Genomic DNA, 17,777 nt, shown 5'->3' on the forward strand with positions numbered 1-17,777 from the left:
CCATGCAAAAAATGTAACACTTTTTGCATGGAAGTTTGGAAAGAATTAGAATACCCGGCGTTCGCGTACGCGTCCCTCGGCGATTCCTGATGATGATTCCTGATGATCCTGAGGACATATTTCTGTAAGTTACAGGTCTACAATTAAAAAAAAAAATTCATTAAAACCTGTAACACTTTTGGTACAGAAATCTAGACCTCAGTGTAACGCCCAGGTGGTTAATAAGTAAAAACATACAAAAACACAGTGCATAAACAAATACAGAAAAAGAAAGACTAATCTAAGAACAATAACAGAACAATAGCAGAACTATAGCAACAGCATAAAATAAAAGGAAAACTGTGAAATTATACTTAGGTAGAGTTAGTTTGCCTTGGTCCAGGTTGCTGTGTAAAGTCCAAGTTATTAGTCAGAGTCACTGGGCTCCCTGCAGTGCTCAATGCCCCTGATTCATCAAGCAAAATCGGATTATCGGTCGCGCATTCGTATTAGCGATCCGGAATCGTGCGCGATCGCGGAGTCCCGGACCGCGGTAATCCGCGATCGCTGGTCGCGCGTATTATCGCGCTTCCAGCGATCGCGGATTTTAATGATGAATCAGGGGCAATGTGTCAGTGTCCTTAGCAACAAGATAATGTCAATGAGAGCTCCCTCTGCTGGTCTTACATGGCTTTTTCTATGATAACCACAGAGTTAGGACTAATAGGACCATCCAATGATAGCAGGGTGTTGGCTGTTTGAAGGGCTGTGTCCACATGGGTTATGGACACTTCCAAAATGCCCTTGTTATGACCAGTAATAATATTTTCATAAGTACAGGTTTTATGAACTGCCAACTCCCAGAATATTAAACAGCGCAAAATATGGAGTTCACAGAGACCAAACTAGGCATGTCTGAGACTTATGGTTCACCAGGACAGGCTAACTATGGGCTCCAGGCTTTCCTGAGATTATAAGATTATAAATAAATGTGTTTTAGAATACATCTCAGAGTTCAATCAGGGGCCACTCTGCTAGCCTTATCTGAGTTTTATGATACCTGCAGACACAAAACTCCAACTTTTACAATGGGTGTTGTTAACTAGGGGGTCTGGAGGATACTGGTTGTCAGATCAAGAAATATCTGAAATATCTGAAGGGGAAATCTCTGACCATGCTCTGTTAAGCTACGTACACACGTCAGATTTTTATCGCCCGATAATCGGCATCGGCCAATTATCGGGCGAAAATCTGCCGTGTGTACAGTCGGTGTCGTCCATCGTCCGGACGACCGACCTGCCGGATCCACGGACGATGGACGACAGCCGATCCTAATGAAAGGGAAGGGGAGAGCGCGCAGCAGGGTGCCGCTCCGTCGCTCTCCCCCTCCCCTCTCCATAGAGCATGAACGGTGCTGTATGTACAGCACCGTTCATGCATCGTGCACTCCCTTGTCGTTGGAAAGGATCGTGAAAGATCCTTTCCAACGACAAAAATTGGCAGTGTGTACGCAGCTTTAGAGAGACTTAATATTTTCCACAATATCACACTCATTATGTGTTGTATTGTCTCCTTGTTCTTTTGTGTTTTGCTATCTTTTGTTATCTTTTTTGAGCCTTTAAATTGCCTTTTTTTTTACCCAACTTTATGGTTTTAAAAAACAGCTCACTGCAAGAGATTTTTTTATCTATTTATTTGTCTGTAACTTACGTTAATATAGGATGTCACCAGTGAGGGATTTTTTCTACCAAAAAGGCTTCTTGATAGCAGGGAATATTAATGGCTAGGGATAGCCCTTTCGTAAACTTTTTAAAGAACCAGAGGTGACAATTGTGGCAATTGTGTGCTTGGTACATTCAGTTATGTAAGTAGAATACCATTCTAATGTTACTGTCTGGTAACTTAGTAAGCTGTATAGTTATAAAAAAAAAAAAAAGAATTTATCATTATCAAAACTTTAGGATTCAAGACCGTCATTCTACTACTAAAAAGCAATGCAAATTAGGATTTTTCAAGGGGTGCATGCTTTTATTCTACTTCTGGCTCTGTCAAAGACAGCCTAAAATCTAAACAAGTATTACCTACTCAATATTGTATCCAATTTGTGTGTTTTTGATGTCACCATCAAAGCAACTTACCTTACAGTTTATTATTAACAGTTACATTTCATCTAAAACAAGTGACTGTTGAAGAGCATCACAGAAGGAGGACTGGCTATGGATAGAACTGCATCATTGATATTTACCGGTAGCTGGTGCTTGGCAAAAAAAATGAACACAGATGCTCCTTAATTAACGACCAGGTTCTGTTGCAACAATCTGGTAGTTTAGCGAATTGGTCTGTAAGCCAGGAACAAGGGGCAAAGGGCCGGTCTGCACAGCTGTAAATCGGTGACAGGTTCACTGACAGCCTGCAAACTCAGATTACTTTATTGAGAAGGGTTATCTACCCTTCTATGTAAAAAAAAAAAAATTGAGTTTAGATACGCTTTAAGTGAGGAATACCTGTACCAAAATTAGAATGATTACAACATTTTTGCCAGATCTAAAATAACACAAAAGTACATGGCTGCTTGACTCCAGAAGAGACAAAGAAACAACTGAGACTCAGGTATATAATATATTATTATTATTATTTTTATTAGTAATAATCCTAATAAACAGTATCTTAATAGTGTCAACATATTATGCAGCGCTATACATTATATATATCATGTAGATATCAATATATAACATGTAAATGCATAACTTAACCACATATTTAATTGTACAGTGCTGCGTAATATGTTGGCGCTATATAAATCCTGTTTATTAATAATGATAATAATAATAATAATATATATTTATGGAAGGAGGCATGATGATGGTATAAGAAAAGGGGTCATAAAAATAGTTTATAACTGATGGCATCATTGAGGCCAGGATATTGAGTAGTGTTCGTGGTGACTTTCCATTTAGGTTGGCATTGTAGGTGAGGTTTATCAAAATACCCTCCTCTTGGATTAGGATGAATTTGATCCAAAGCAATTCATTTAATGAAATTGATGATGAAATTGTGTCTAGTACCAACATGATGGGCAATAGAAGTGGCTATTTCACTATTAATTATAGATTATACGTGTTCATATATTCTCTTTCGGAATGGTTTTGGTTTTTCCAAAAACACCCACAATTGCAGGTGATCAACTAGACCACCCCACGTGGAATAGTCAACAAAAAGCGTAGGCGAATATTTAGGTCCATATGGAAGGGTAATTTGTTTCATGTCTGATAGCCATAGACATTGAGAACAATTCTGACATTTTAAGGGACCTAATTGTTTCACTGATGGTTTAAATGTGTTATCAACATAATAACTTTTAACTAACCAATCTTTCAAAGATCTGGGTAATCTGAAAATCTACTCTGGTAGGAAATTGACATATTTTGCATGTCAGAAGAAAGTAAGTTTCAATTTTTAAGCATGAAGAACAAATGTGTTAGTGTTTGTACATATATCTAGTTATATTTTGACTGTATTTTGAAATTGAGGTTTTTGTCACCTTTAAGTCTTACTGGTCTAAGGATTTAATTTTGTTATATATATTTTTTATTAATTTCTTGCTATATCCCCAACCAATCTGTCCCAAAAAGACTTTTGCCTTTAACTCAAAATCCTCCTCAGAAGTACACTTTCATTTAAGACACAGGTACCTTATGATTCTGATCATGTTTATCCTTTTTTGACAACTTGTGTGAATAGTGTTATCTATTGATATTTCCCCTGAAGCATGTATTGCCCACGGAATATGTTGGTAAGATTTTGAAAATTAGCAATTTCCTATATAGATTCATGCATATTTCTACAACCTTTGTTACTCTGTATGTTATTATTTATCAAAGAGTGGGGGTTTTGAACCATTTATTTTTATTTAAAGTTGCACTTTTAATAGGGAGAAGGTGATTTATAAATTTTTTTATTAGGACTGTACACAGCTTTTATTTCCGTTGGAGGATGTGGCCTTACATGGTAATCTACTTAAAGGGGAATTTTTTTGCATATATATGCACCTTTGCTAGAAGATACCGTATTTTTCGGACTATAAGACGCTCCGGCCTATAAGACGCACCCAATTTTAAAGGAGAAAAATCTCTGTACACCTCCTCTCTCGGTAGTCTCATATCCTCCTTTGGCTTACAGTACCATCTGTATGCTGATGACACCCAAATGTATCTGTCCACCCCTGACCTGTCTCCCTCAGTCCTGGATAAGGTCTCATGCTGCCTGTCAGCCATCTTGGATCAACAATATGTAATCTGTACTTAAAAGCTTTAATACCCAGTTTTTTTCCTGTGCTACTGGAAAAGCATCCAGCTTTTTCTTAAAGCAATCTATAGTAGTTGCAGAAACTACTTCCCGAGGGAGCCAATTGCACATTTTCACAGACCTTACAGTGAAGAATCCCTTCCTTATCTGGAGCTTAAACTTCTTTTCCTCCAGATGCAAAGAGTGCCCTCCTGTTCTTTGTAATGATCTCAAAGTGAATAATAGGGGAAGAGAGTTCTCTATATGGACCCTTTATATATTTATACAGGGTGATCATATCCCCCCTTAAACATCTCTTCTCAAGGGAGGATAGATTCAGTTCAGCTAATCTCTCCTCATAGCTGAGCTCCTCCATTCCTTTTATTAGTTTAGTTGCCATTCTCTGCACTCTCTCCTATTCCACAATGTCCTTTTTGTGAACTGGTGCCCAAAACTGGACTGCATATCCCAGATGTGGTCTGATCAATGCTTTGTACAGAGGCAGGATTATGTCTCCATCTCTGCTGTCTATTCCTCTTTTAATACAAGTAAATACTTTAGTAGCTTTAGATATTTCAGCTTGCAAAGACTGCAAGAATTCTAAATGAACAGTATGCTGTGAAAAAGGAACCCCCCCCCCCACACACACACAAAAGAAAAATATTCTTTTAATGATTTATGTATGTTAAAAAGGTTAAGTCAGGTGATTGAAAAAAAAGGGCAGGCATATATATTAAATACTGTTTATACACAAGAAAATGGTGGAGCTCAAGTTTAATATGAGTATATTATTAGCCTTGAATGAACCTCAATGCATTAAAACTTAAATGGCTGAGAAATAAATGTTGGTTCCACTATCAGGTCTGGACTAGTAACCCAGGAATCCTATCCAATTTTTCCTGACTATTTAAAATTTTTTGAGCTTTGACATCATTCGTGCTCTGTGATTTCCTATTCTTCTGGCCATACCCTGGTTGTAAACTCACAAACCAAAGATCATTTGGTCCCTAGGTCAAGTTACCTTTTCTTCTGACTACTGTCACCAATTTTGTCTGTCCAAACCAGCTCCTCTAATGTGTGTGGATATTGAAAAGAAAGCTTTGATCCCAACTGTGTACCAAGAGAATGGAATCATCATATTTATGATTGCCCTATAGAGCTAAACAGTCTGAAGGAATACAATAAACAGAATCTTAAGAAGGGGTAAATCTGCTCATTCACTTCACCCGCTGGTGCTGGAATATTCTTTGTCAAAAAGAAGGATCATACTCTGCAGCCTTGCTTTGACAAATGGAACTCAATTGTTTTACCATTAAGAATCAATATCCTCAACCATCGATTTAAGGACTCATCCAGCAGCTAAAATTTACCTAAAGCTTACAACCTAGTGAGAATTTATGAAGGAGACGTATGAAGGACCATGTTTCATACCAGTTTTGGACATTTTGAATATGTGGTGGCCTTTTGGACTTTGCATTGCTCCTGCTACCTTCTAACATTTTTAAACAACATATTCAGAGATTTCCTTGATGTTTTCATGGTTGTTTACCTAGACAATATCCTGATCTTCTCTTCCTCCATTGAGAAATATAGGACTGTACGCTAAACCTAAGTAATGTGAGTTTGAAGAAGACACTATCCAGTTTCTTGGCCCAAATATCTCTACTGAGTTTTGGCTCTCCTGAAATGACCAGCCCCTGTGAATGAAAAGGGAGTCCAGTAATTTTTGGGCTTCAACAATTTTTATATTCAAGAAACTTTAATTGAGACCTAACACTTACCCCTTCTTCATTAAGGCGCATGCGGGCAGTTCCATCTGCTCTACCAGAGTGGGCAATTTAGGCCTGCTCCTCCAGATTTAATCAGTATTGCCCCTTCCAACAGCCAAATTGCCCTTGGCTATTTAGCTAGCTCAGGCACAACACTCTGCTTTCATGCAATGTGTCTCCACTAGTACCAAACCCCCTAGCTATGCTGAGCAATTCCTTTACACCTGCTGTTCAATTCAGTGCTTTCTCTGTTCAGCTCCTGTATTAACCTTTTATTGCCCAGTTTGGTGGTATCCTGCCTGTTCCCTTGTGTTTCCCGTGTCACCTGTGCCTCCTGTCACTTCCTGTGTCTGTGGTGGCCCCTGTGTCACCGGTGTCTATCTCCTGGATTTCTGGTTCAGGCCCCAGGCTTGTTCCTGAACTTTCCTGCTTGCTGCCTGTCTTGACTGCGGCCTTCCCTGACTGTTCTCCCACCTAGTGATTTAGTACTTTGCATCATCCTGCCCACCCTGGTGTGCCTAAGGAACGCAACCTGGCAGTAACCAGCAGCGCAACATCCTCACCACCAGAGGTTCTGGAAAATACCTGGTTACTGCTTACATTCTCTGCCTTGGCCCTCTCAGGGCCCACAACACTTCTGTGCAAGCCATAGCGCCCTCTAGAGGCCAATCTCTGCTAACCTGACACAGATATATTACAATAACAAAGGAGAACACATAACCTAGAAAAGGAACAATAGCTTCTAACCACAACCATAGGAGCAAATGAAAAGCAAAAATAATAAAACCAGAGAAATGTTCTTAGGTGGTTATAGACTCAAATCCCAAAATTTTTAACTATGGGGCACTCCCACTATATGTGAAAAAAGGTGCCTATAACTTCACATCCCTGGAAATATCTGGGACCCCCCCCCCCCCAGGGTTGAATTTGGCTATTCTCTTTAGGGTCATGTATCAGCGAAACATTAGTTTATAAGCATTTTCCTGTGAAAGAACATTGGAAGAGCATTTAGCCACTGCCAGCCATATCTCCCCCCATTCCTCAGAAGTTAAGGTGTTACCCAGCTCTGTCTCCTATTTCTCCACATAAGGCAGTGTACAGATACCAACTGTAACTAAAGTTGCATAGAGCAAGGACACTAATCCCACTGATGTCAGGTTACAGGGACAACTTGAGGCAAAGAGGACCGCCTGGACGATGGCAGGGTAAAGACAACAAGAATGTTTAATTTGCAAATAGCAAAAATATTTGCTAGAAGTGAGGGACTAATGCGCCTGCAAATAGGAAAAGGACTTCACACCTGTAAAAGTAGGTAGTTCATAATGTACAGGCCTCTGTACAGGGAAGCAACTTGTGAAGAAATAATAACCCCCAAATATGGAATAGCAGTAAGCCATTAAAAAGTGTAGTATGGCCATAACACAATCAACCACCCAGGTAGGGAGGGAAACATTAAGTAACTTTGATTTGGCATCATTGACCTGTACTTGTAAGAGTTCTGTGTACACAGATAAAGTAGAGCACAGGTTAGGAAGGGAAGTTAAGGGGAACATAAGGGACAGTAACACATCATCCGCAAATAACATGATCTTATGTTCAGCATTGATGATTGAGACCCTTTGACATCTTGATTGGCCCAGTGGGATGGGGGATGGGCGAAACTGATCAAACTTTGGAGAGCAGGCATGCCCAGAGTCAGTACTGTCCGCAAACGCAGGAGAGAGGTGCCTGCGCTTTAGCGAGAAAGAGGTAAGTGACAAGTTCACTTTATTAGTGAATGCGCATCAAATCTGCAAGTATATTACACAATATTACACACACTTTTTTCTAATAAACTTAAGTAAAGGGGATTTTTAAAGGTATGCCATCAGAATTTACTGGTTTATGTATGCATATCATACAAATAATAAATAAACTCTGTAAACTGCTTTCTGGTGCAATTAAAATAAAACAAATGGTTGGTTTGCAGGCAATAATTTGTCATGTAACAGTTAAAACATGAACAAGAATTCAAAGTTTACTTTGTGCACTTTCTTGCATCATCTGGGTGTAGCCAATTCTCGTTTACTTGTAAGCTAACAGTTGTGATAGGAATCAGGAGCACAAATAGATCTTAACATTGGAATTCCAAGCTGCATTTTGTAAAGTTGTTCATCAGAACACACCAGAATCTCCTGACGTCAGTCTACATGGGACATGGGACCAGGATTCTGCAATAGAAGAAACACCTTTGCATATACATTAGATACATTCTGAGATAAAGATTACACATATCCAGACAAATCATTATTTTACTGAGCTTCTTACTAATATGAAATAATAAACCCATCTTTGTAAAATTTGTGATAGTTTACTTTTATAAACACACCATTAGATCTTTTTTCTAAAGATAAATACTTGTTTTATATTTAATCTGATGTATTTTCTACAAAATTTAACCTGTGAAATTTGATTTTTAAAACTTCATACCTACATAACATTTTTTGTAAAACATTTTTCCTGATGCTTTGGCAGTTTAACTACTAACTGGCCAAGCCATTTTGTTTGGAAACATATCTACACAACTAGTTTATACACATCAACCGCTCCTAAATTTAGTATGGAAGATATGCAGGCACTGAAATTGGTACTAGGGCTTTGAAAAATGTATGGTGGGTACTTTTGCAGGCTTGTGTGGATTATTTTTGGCACATATCAAGTACTTTGTACACAGTCCTGACATTTTCTTAATGTGTCACTCATGAACCAGGTAGCTTTAATCATTTGGGCCATTGCCTTAGGTCTAACATGTCCAGGATCATGGGCTAGTTGTAGCATCATCTTTTCTACTTGTGGCGGTAAGCAAACTCCTAAATATCCTGAATCATCATACCAGATGTTTAGCTTCTTCTGTGACCTTGGTTCCTTTTCTTTCCATCAGCTCCTTCCACCCTTCAGATGCACTGTCTTGCAACAATTTATTTCTCTGCATCCCATCGTGGAATCTTTTCTCCTCTTCCTTTTGTCTTTGTTCAAGTTTCTTCTTCATTTCTTCTTCCTCCTTCTCATAATCTGCAGTTTGCTGTACTACTTAGATCATAGTAGTTCCCGATTGTTCTGCTGTTTTCCTGGCTGTGAGATCTGCAAGGCTGTTTCCTTTTTCTTCCTAGGATACACCTTTGGTGTGAGCTTTAGCGTTTAGTACAGCTACTTCCAGTGGTTTGGTGACTGCATCAAATAAGTCTTGAATTTGTTCTCAATTTTGGATTGGCTTCCCAGCAGCTGTAATGAATCCCCTGTTCTTCTATATGGGTTTATAATCATGCACAACCCCTAATGCATAATGGCTATCTGTATGAATGATCACTGTCTTGCCTTCTGCCACTTCACATGCTCTTGTGAGGGCTACTGATTTGGCTGCTTGAGCGGACATCAAAGAAATATATGTTGCTGACCTCTCCCTCTCTTTTACTGAAGTCTTGCTCTTTTATCAAAACATACAACAGAAATGTGACAAATTCTTCTATTGCAGCAACAGGCAAAACCCAAATATCTCCTTTATCTCTATTACCACTGTCTAAGTTAAAACTTTACAGCAAGGATCAGGTTATACACGTCAGATGCATTCATGTCACTGTCTCATCTCTACCTGAATCCAATCCAGGTAATATTCTCTACAAATCTAAGTCACAGAGAGCCGCCCTTAATATTGGAAAATTTGCTCTCTTAAAATAAATGTTTTTATCTTTCCTGTTTTTGCTTTATGTTTACAGCTTACATTAAATGAAATCATATTATGGTCACTGCTACCCAGATTCTCTTTTGTATGCACATTTGTTATAAGCTCTGCATTGTTAGAAAGAACTAGGTACTGGCAGACTATATGTTACCAGATTAGCCATTGAAAACTTTGTGATTTACGAAAGTCTATACTTAACAATGTTGTCAGAAGTTACTGCAAAACCATGCTCTCTGCAAAAGCTAAACAATAGTTACAGGCCACAATATTTTTGGGATTCATAGCTTTATTCACAAGTGCTTAATAAAGCCCACCATTTCAAATTTGAATTCTTTAAACAGGGTGATTAAGTTGGATCCCTCTTAGCTAAAATGGCTGTCCATAGGGCACAAAGAGAACTATTACCATGTTAAATTAAATTTCTGCCCATAGTGGTATACATTTCAATTCAAAAAGGACCTTTTAGCCGTATTTAAGGGCTAATTTGCTAAAATGTAGTCCACCATTACCCCAGACCAAGATGCCACGGCAGATTTCTTTGACAAAACTAACCTGTCCAAATTGTCTCCAGACCAACAGCAATAACCCAAACCTATAAAAAGCCACGACAGCCATCAGGTCTTTATCTTCAGGAAAAATCCTAGACCCAAATATACAGGTTGGTCTTTTTTAAGAACATCAAACTTTACCCTACCCATTTGCTGATAGACTTGTTTATTCACCATTGGCCTCACCATACACTCTTTCCCAATGTTTATTAAAGCTTATACCTCATAATAACCCAGAGCTTTCTTCCACATAACGTCCAACAGCATTGCTAAACACTTATTACAAATTCTTTACAAAAATACATTTAAATCATCTTCAATAAATAATTTCTCACCTTACAGAGCAGCAATTAGGCTTTGTTCATCACAGACACATCTCTATGTATATCTGTGCAGCAATAGCAGCCACTACATCCCCCCCCCCCCTTAAAAAGAATCAGACGCTTTTAGGTTTCTAAGTTTTTGGGGGTTACTTTGATACAAATTATGTGTCTGCTCCCACCTTAATGCCAATCATTCCATTTTTTTCCACTCCAGGGAAACCTGGACTTTAGGCCTAGTTACAGTCTGGACGAGGTAGGCATTACTACAGTTCATCTACTGTTAAACCTCAAAAGCAAAAGGTTGCTGTGAGGAACTTACTTTGAAAATTCCCAATACCCCCTTTGCCTTATATACCCCTTTTTAAAGTTGAAGCCTATGCTTCCACAGTCCTCCGATCTCTTGGTCCTAATGATTGGGCTTAACCCCGCAATACTATGCTTAGAGCACCCTATAAGGTACAAAATAGGTTTCTATGTATTAAAATTTCCTACGATATTGTGTGAATTATTCCTAGGTCCAGGTTTTTCCAAATGGTTGCAAAATTTTCCTAATCGATCCATGCAAGTAAACCAGTAAACTAGGATTTCCTAAAAGTCATTTGCTATTTGTTAACAAATGTTTTCAATCCTGGATCAGATCCATTCCAGCTTTGCTGGAAAGTGTATCCTCTCCAGTCTTGGAGAGCTTTAATAAATCATGGCGCATGCACTGTTCATTGTAAAAAGACAAAAAAAAAAAACCCATTTGAAGTCAGTAAAAAGAGACTTTGCATGACTTGCTCTAAGTAGCCTTTAAAGTGCACTGTGTATCCTAATACTAATCCTTTACCCACCCACCTTGACCTAACCTAACCAATCCTTTTCCTCTACAGATGCCTACTTGCTCCACTGTGTGAGGTCTTTAAATGGCTGATGTAAACATACAGCAGAATGGCAGCTTTTGGGGTCTTGGTAAGTAGGCAGGGTGCATAAAAGTGCACTTATTCTTTTAATATGCATGCAGTCAAATTGTTTATGCATAATAGATAAATAATTTGCATATTTCCATTGTTAACTCAGACTTGAACAACTTTGCAGGGGCATTTGTGTATAACAAAGCCAGATACAGAAGAGTGCATATGGTGCGTATTTAAAATAGATAAGTAGCCAATAAATGACATAAATAAGTGAGGGAACATACTTCTGAACATAAGTACTTTTATTTGCAAAACCACATTTATTTCTAATGTCAATCACAGTTTTAACAAGTGATCATTTTACCTCTACTTGTGTAATATTTTAATTCTGTGTTCTTAATGTGTTTTGATAGGTTTACTTACAGCAAGATAGACTGCACTATTTCCTGTAAACGGATAAAAATAATTGTTGCTTGAAGCCATAGATGAATTTAAGATGGGAAAGAAACTTTTCATGGCTCAAAAGCGAGGAGAGACACGAGCAGTATGCTTGGGCATTGGAATGATTCTATGTTCTGTAATGATGTTTTTTCTTTTGGGAGTCACTATTCTACCAAAGTATATAAAAAGGTATATTGAATTTATTTTTATGTTTAAAGTATATTGAAACCCAAATAATGAACCTATTTCTTTTGCTTTTTCTGTCCTCTGTCCTACGATTCCTTTTTCTATACTTTGTTTCTGTGCCTCACTTCAGTTTGTATCTGCAGATACAAATCTTCTACAGCACAATTCAGAAATATATTGTCAGGTCATGCACTCAGTTTTTTGATAAACACATTTTTTTCTGAATAGGTATACATTTCAATTAAATCAATACCAGTGACTGAAAAAACAAGAGCTGGTGTCAGTATTTTCTTAGACTTGGTGCCACTGGTAATATATCTCAAATAAGGATTCTAAAATAGATCCTCTTCATCTGAGACTCTTTTTTAGACATTTTAAAATATACATAATTTTTACTCTTTTGACTATTAGGCTTGGATTTTGGTTTTAAGTCTGTGTAAAATTCAACCTGAACATCGGTCATGCAGCTAGAAGCCAATAAAACTGAACATTACCAATCTTCAGCAACTTGATTCAGCACCTAGGGCATGCTCCCTCGTTATATGACCTGGCTCTCCCAAGCTGCTCTATTATCTGTTGCTGGATTTACCAAGTTGTATGCTACATGTAATAGACTATCAATTGCAGGTAAAAACATACAACATAATAAATCTAGACATAAGCCCATGATAGGCACAATGTACGGCTGAGTGAATCCAGTCAATAGCCAATGACAGGCTAATGTCAAAGACCAAAGGTGCATGTAGTACCTGGAGGATTTACAAGTAGCATCAAGTCGAATTTTTTTCCTAGTAGAATAATACCACTTGGTCAAATTATATATATTGAATTCTCTGTATGTAGTCATACATTACTGTCATATGTGTTTCTGTGATTAAAATCCTTATTCTACCATAATTCTACTTAAAAAAGAAAAAAAAAATTAGGATACTTCGCGAAGTTGTAAATTGAGGGACTGGTATCACTAAAATTCCCCTCCACATAACTCTTATAGATTTCCCCCACTTTTTATGATGCACACTTGTGTGGGTTTTCCAACGGCTTTTTTTGTTGCATTTGTCTGCTCTTCAAGCACCCCAGACAATGGAATATAAACCAGAATTTCTACCCATTGATTTTATTTAGATTCAGATTTGACCACTGAATCAACCTAAATATTTAGGTAAATTCAGCAAACTGTCAATTAAATGAATAGTAGCAAATTTGAACAAAAATACTAAATGTATAACCAGGTAAGTAATAAAAGTTGAGAAGTAGGTGATTATTGATAGGGATAAGCGAGAATGCCTCCTCCAATCAGCTGTGGCCGCAAAGTTCCCACGGTCACCAGGCTGTACTTATCAGGCTGGTGACTGTGAAAACTGAACTGCAGATGAACTCTCAATGAAGAAATTACATTGAGAGTTCATCTGCAGTTCCACTGAGATCCCCGGGCACTAGAGGTTAATTAACCTCTAGTGCCCTGGGATCTCAGTGGATTCTCAGGTCTGCAATCGTTCATGCAACCCTGGGAATCCTGTGTGCGATCCCGAGCACTAGAGGTTAAATGGAAACAAGCCTCCCCATTTAAAACCTCTAGTGCTCTCTGATTGGCTGACGAAAGCTTTAATCTCGTTTGGCAAATTTACACCGGCCGTTCTTGCTTACAATTTTGATAAGTGAGAACGGCCGAGTTTGCCGCGAGATTGAGCTTTAAAAACTCGCTCTCTCATCCCAAGTTATTGAAATAGATGTTAAAAAAAAAAACACTTTATTACTCCTATATACTATAAACTAAGGTTAAAGATTTTTATTCTTTCGTATTATTTTGGGATTTTTAAGGCATGCATCTTCAACCAGTAAAAAATCAAATGATTAAAACCATTTATTTTTATTGCATAAACATCAACATTGAAATAACATCAACATTAATAGCGTAGCAAAATTCATCACATATTCTCCACCTAATTATTATTTAGGTTTTTTAGTTGTACAACATATACTGTCCATCATATTTCAATACATGTTCTTGATCATTCATGTTCAGTACATGTTCTTGATCACATACATACAGTGACTTCATAAGATTTCCTCCTTCATGCTAATTTAACCTCATTAAATCTCAAAACGTTTCATGGATAAACCGCTTCATCAAGAGTTTATTCATGGAGATAACTCAATGCTAAAATTGCAAACATCATTTTATTAGTCCATCTCCAAATCGTTAAAAATGTGTATAGATAAAGCATACAAGCAACACACTTACATCAATTTGGATTGCCAGCTCTTCAGCCAAAGGACTGTGTTGTCTGTTTCAAGCAAGGGAAACCAGACAGAGAGGTAATGATATTCTCATCCACAGACACCCAGACAGCAGATGGTAAAGAAATATATGATGTCTTCAAATAAGTTCTTTCTATTTGTACCAACTTCAATTGAGTTTCAACGTGTGCAGGTATGCATAGGGCTACTAAGATGCTAATAATTGAAAGAAAAGTGGGAATTTGTAATCAAACTCTATATTAGAAAGCCAATTATTATTATTTATCACATATGCATTTAAGGCAACTTATTAGGTGATTAGCCCCCATATATATTAAACACATGTTTTAATGCAAGACCCAAACCTAGGAAACATACCTGCAAGAGTTGATTCAAACATCCCAAAGGGTAAGAAAGGGGTATAAAGGAGGTCCAAAGAGATCATAAATTTGAGAACTTGTTTTCTAGATATACAAAATATGGTACACACATGCTGTCTTTGGCTGGGAATGAGGATCTTCCCAGCCAAACTGAGTTTTCCAGGACCTGCTGTGTCGCATTCCCATTACACCAGTAATTACTGGGGTTAGGTGACATGTGGGAAAGCAGCGCTTTGGGTGACATGTCAAGGCTGGTGCGCTGAAGCACTCCAATCCTAGACATGCCAACCAGGTGAAGGTAGGAGACAGAGAGTGAGACGCATCTTCGCTCCAAATCTCACTCTCAGTATGACAAACACAAGGTCTCACTTGGCTGGAGCACATCTGGACTCCAAGCCCACCCTTTAATTATAATAAACAGGAGGTAAGATGGAATGCGAATGCACTCCAAGCCTGAACTTCAACGTGCATGAATGGTATAGGAAATGGCTGGAGTGCAACCCACACTCCAAGCCTCATCTTCACTACAATGAGTTACCACCTGTTAGTAACCAATATTGGGCATATGCGGAGCTTGAATGGGAATGTAAAATGAACAAACACATTTTCTCAATAGATAACTAGCACATCCAACTTTCCTAAGAGGTAATATGATGTAAAAGGTTAATTCAAAGTTGTTATAAAGTATAAAAAATCCTTTTATTTTAATCATGAATAGAGATCTTTCATCCAATTTAAGTGCTCATTTATCAAATAATATATGCTTTATGTAAGGTACTATATGGACCTATTTTGTTTCTAAAGATCAGGAGGAACATTTGATTTCTGAATACATGGAGTGTAAATAGCTAGGGAAAATCTTAATCCCATTCCCACTACACTTTATTTTCTCTTACATAAATTATTTCAATTAGATTCTCAGACAGTAGTATATTAGTAAGGGCTAATTAATCAAATAAAAAGAAATAACAGTATATCAAACATGTTAAACATGATACAATCAAAGAAGCAGATCATGGTTTTCAGTAGAGTACAGTATGCCACTATGTGTATGACATTTTGGGTAAGCTTGTAGCAGAACGGAAGGTTCAATGTGTTTAGGAACATAGGAACATATTCACACATACCTGAAAGGAAAATGTTTTGATACATTGAATATACAAATATATCATCATATATGGTATTGTCAAATATTCTCCAATGTGAGATACAGAGATTAAAAAACAGATAATATATTCACTTGTAGCATAGTGGTGCAAGTGTATAGTAAATGATCAATTATGGACATATTTGTAATGTAAGTAATACAGTAACAGAGTAACAGAGGCTTTAGGATTCATGGTATGTCTAATCCATTCATTTAAACTGATGGGACAGAAAAGGGGAGGAGTTTAAAGGCAAACATATTATTGAGGCCAGGATACAGGGTTGCATTAAGAGTAGAAATATATTTGGTTTCAGTTTGTAACAGAATTCTATTAAAATCTTCGCCCCTAGGGTTTGGAAAGACCTTCTCTATAGCTATAAATGATATGACTTTGTTGTCAAAATTATGTTTCATCCCAACATTGTGACTAATTTGGGTGACCATTTTACCGATATTGATCGGGTATATATGCTCATAACTTCTGTTTCTAAAAGCTCTTTTGGTTTTTCCGACATAAAAACAGCCACATTGAAATAGAATAAGGTAGATAATCCCGAAGGAAGAGCAATCCACATGGTGGGGCAGATTTATTAACGCTCTCCAAGCCTGAAGAGAATACACTTTCATCAGTGAAGCTGGGTGATCCAACAAACCTGGAATGGATTTCTCCATGTCAATAACTATTTTACAGTAAATGTTTTACTATTACTATTTATTATTAATTATTAATATCTTCTTAGCCTGAAGTATTGTCTAAACCTTATGCTCCTTTTAAATGAATGTGCACTTTTGGCGTTTCCTGCTGTTTTCTTTCTGTACAATGTGGTGCCCAAAGTACCATTATCCAATGCTTGTATGAAGGTGTCCAAGAAAGGAACTTGGTGATGGTTGAAATCCATCTTCAAATTCATGAAGGAAAAAAATTCTTGTAAGAGGTGTTCAGTTCCTGTCCAAATGATGATAATATCGATGATATATTTCCGCCATGTAATGATATAAGGTTGAAATTTTTTCATTGCGGGATTTATTGAGAGAGTTTGTTCCCAGTCACCCAAATACAGGTTCGCATATGAAGGAGCACATTTCTTGCCCAGTTCGACACCTTGGATCTGTAGATAGAATGAATTTTTGAAAGTGGAAATATTTCTGGTTTGTATTCCAGAAGTTCAGTGATGAATGTATTAAACTCTTTATGGTTAGGGTAAGATTCGGCAAGGTGTTTTCGAATGACTTGAAGGCCTTTGTTGTGGGGAATACTACAGTAGAGGGCCTCTACATCAAAAGTAATAGGTTTGGCATTGGGTGGTAACTGGAGGTATATTTTAATAGCTCGATTGTATACTTGAGGTATGATGGTAAAGCAGTGACAAGTGGGCAAAGGTAGGAATCAACCAATTCACAGGCATTAGATGAGATGGAGACAACTCTGGAGATTATGAGGTGACCTAAACAGGTCTTTGTGGCCGTTTAGTAAGGAGTGTTTGGATGTTTGATGTAGAGGTATTCCTTCATTTTTTGATTGATAGTCCCCTCTAGAAAGGCTTGGTCAATGATATTTTAGAATGCTTTGTAAAAGGAGTTGATTGCATCACCTGATATAGTTTGGTACCAGGATTTTGAAACAAATTTCTTCATAGTAAATTTTATTTAATACAACAATGTTGCCTCCCTTGTCGGAGAGTTTGATGACAATGCCCCTGATTCATCATTGAAATCCGCGATCGCTGGAAGCGCGATAATACGCGCGACCCGCGATCGCGGATTACCGCGGTCCGGGACTCGAGTGCGCGCGTCCACTCGCATCCTGAATCTGCCGGCCGGATTCCTCCCATGCGCAATAGGGGTCGCGAATCTGCCAATTAAGG

The 17,777-nt window shown here is 37.8% G+C and overlaps 1 protein-coding gene across 1 annotated transcript in view; it reads left to right on the top strand.

The window, feature by feature from the left end:
• KCNMB1 (potassium calcium-activated channel subfamily M regulatory beta subunit 1) overlaps window positions 1-17,777 on the top strand; it is a 35,647-nt gene that overhangs the window by 5,174 nt on the left and 12,696 nt on the right. The window contains exons 2-3 of the mRNA XM_072400796.1: window positions 11,494-11,572; window positions 11,931-12,147. Coding sequence (XP_072256897.1) covers window positions 12,014-12,147 — 134 coding nt within the window. The 5' untranslated portion in view covers window positions 11,494-11,572; window positions 11,931-12,013. The remainder of the gene's footprint in view (window positions 1-11,493; window positions 11,573-11,930; window positions 12,148-17,777) is intronic.

Source organism: Pyxicephalus adspersus, chromosome 2 (genome assembly GCF_032062135.1).
Source record: "Pyxicephalus adspersus chromosome 2, UCB_Pads_2.0, whole genome shotgun sequence".
NCBI lineage: Eukaryota > Metazoa > Chordata > Amphibia > Anura > Pyxicephalidae > Pyxicephalus > Pyxicephalus adspersus.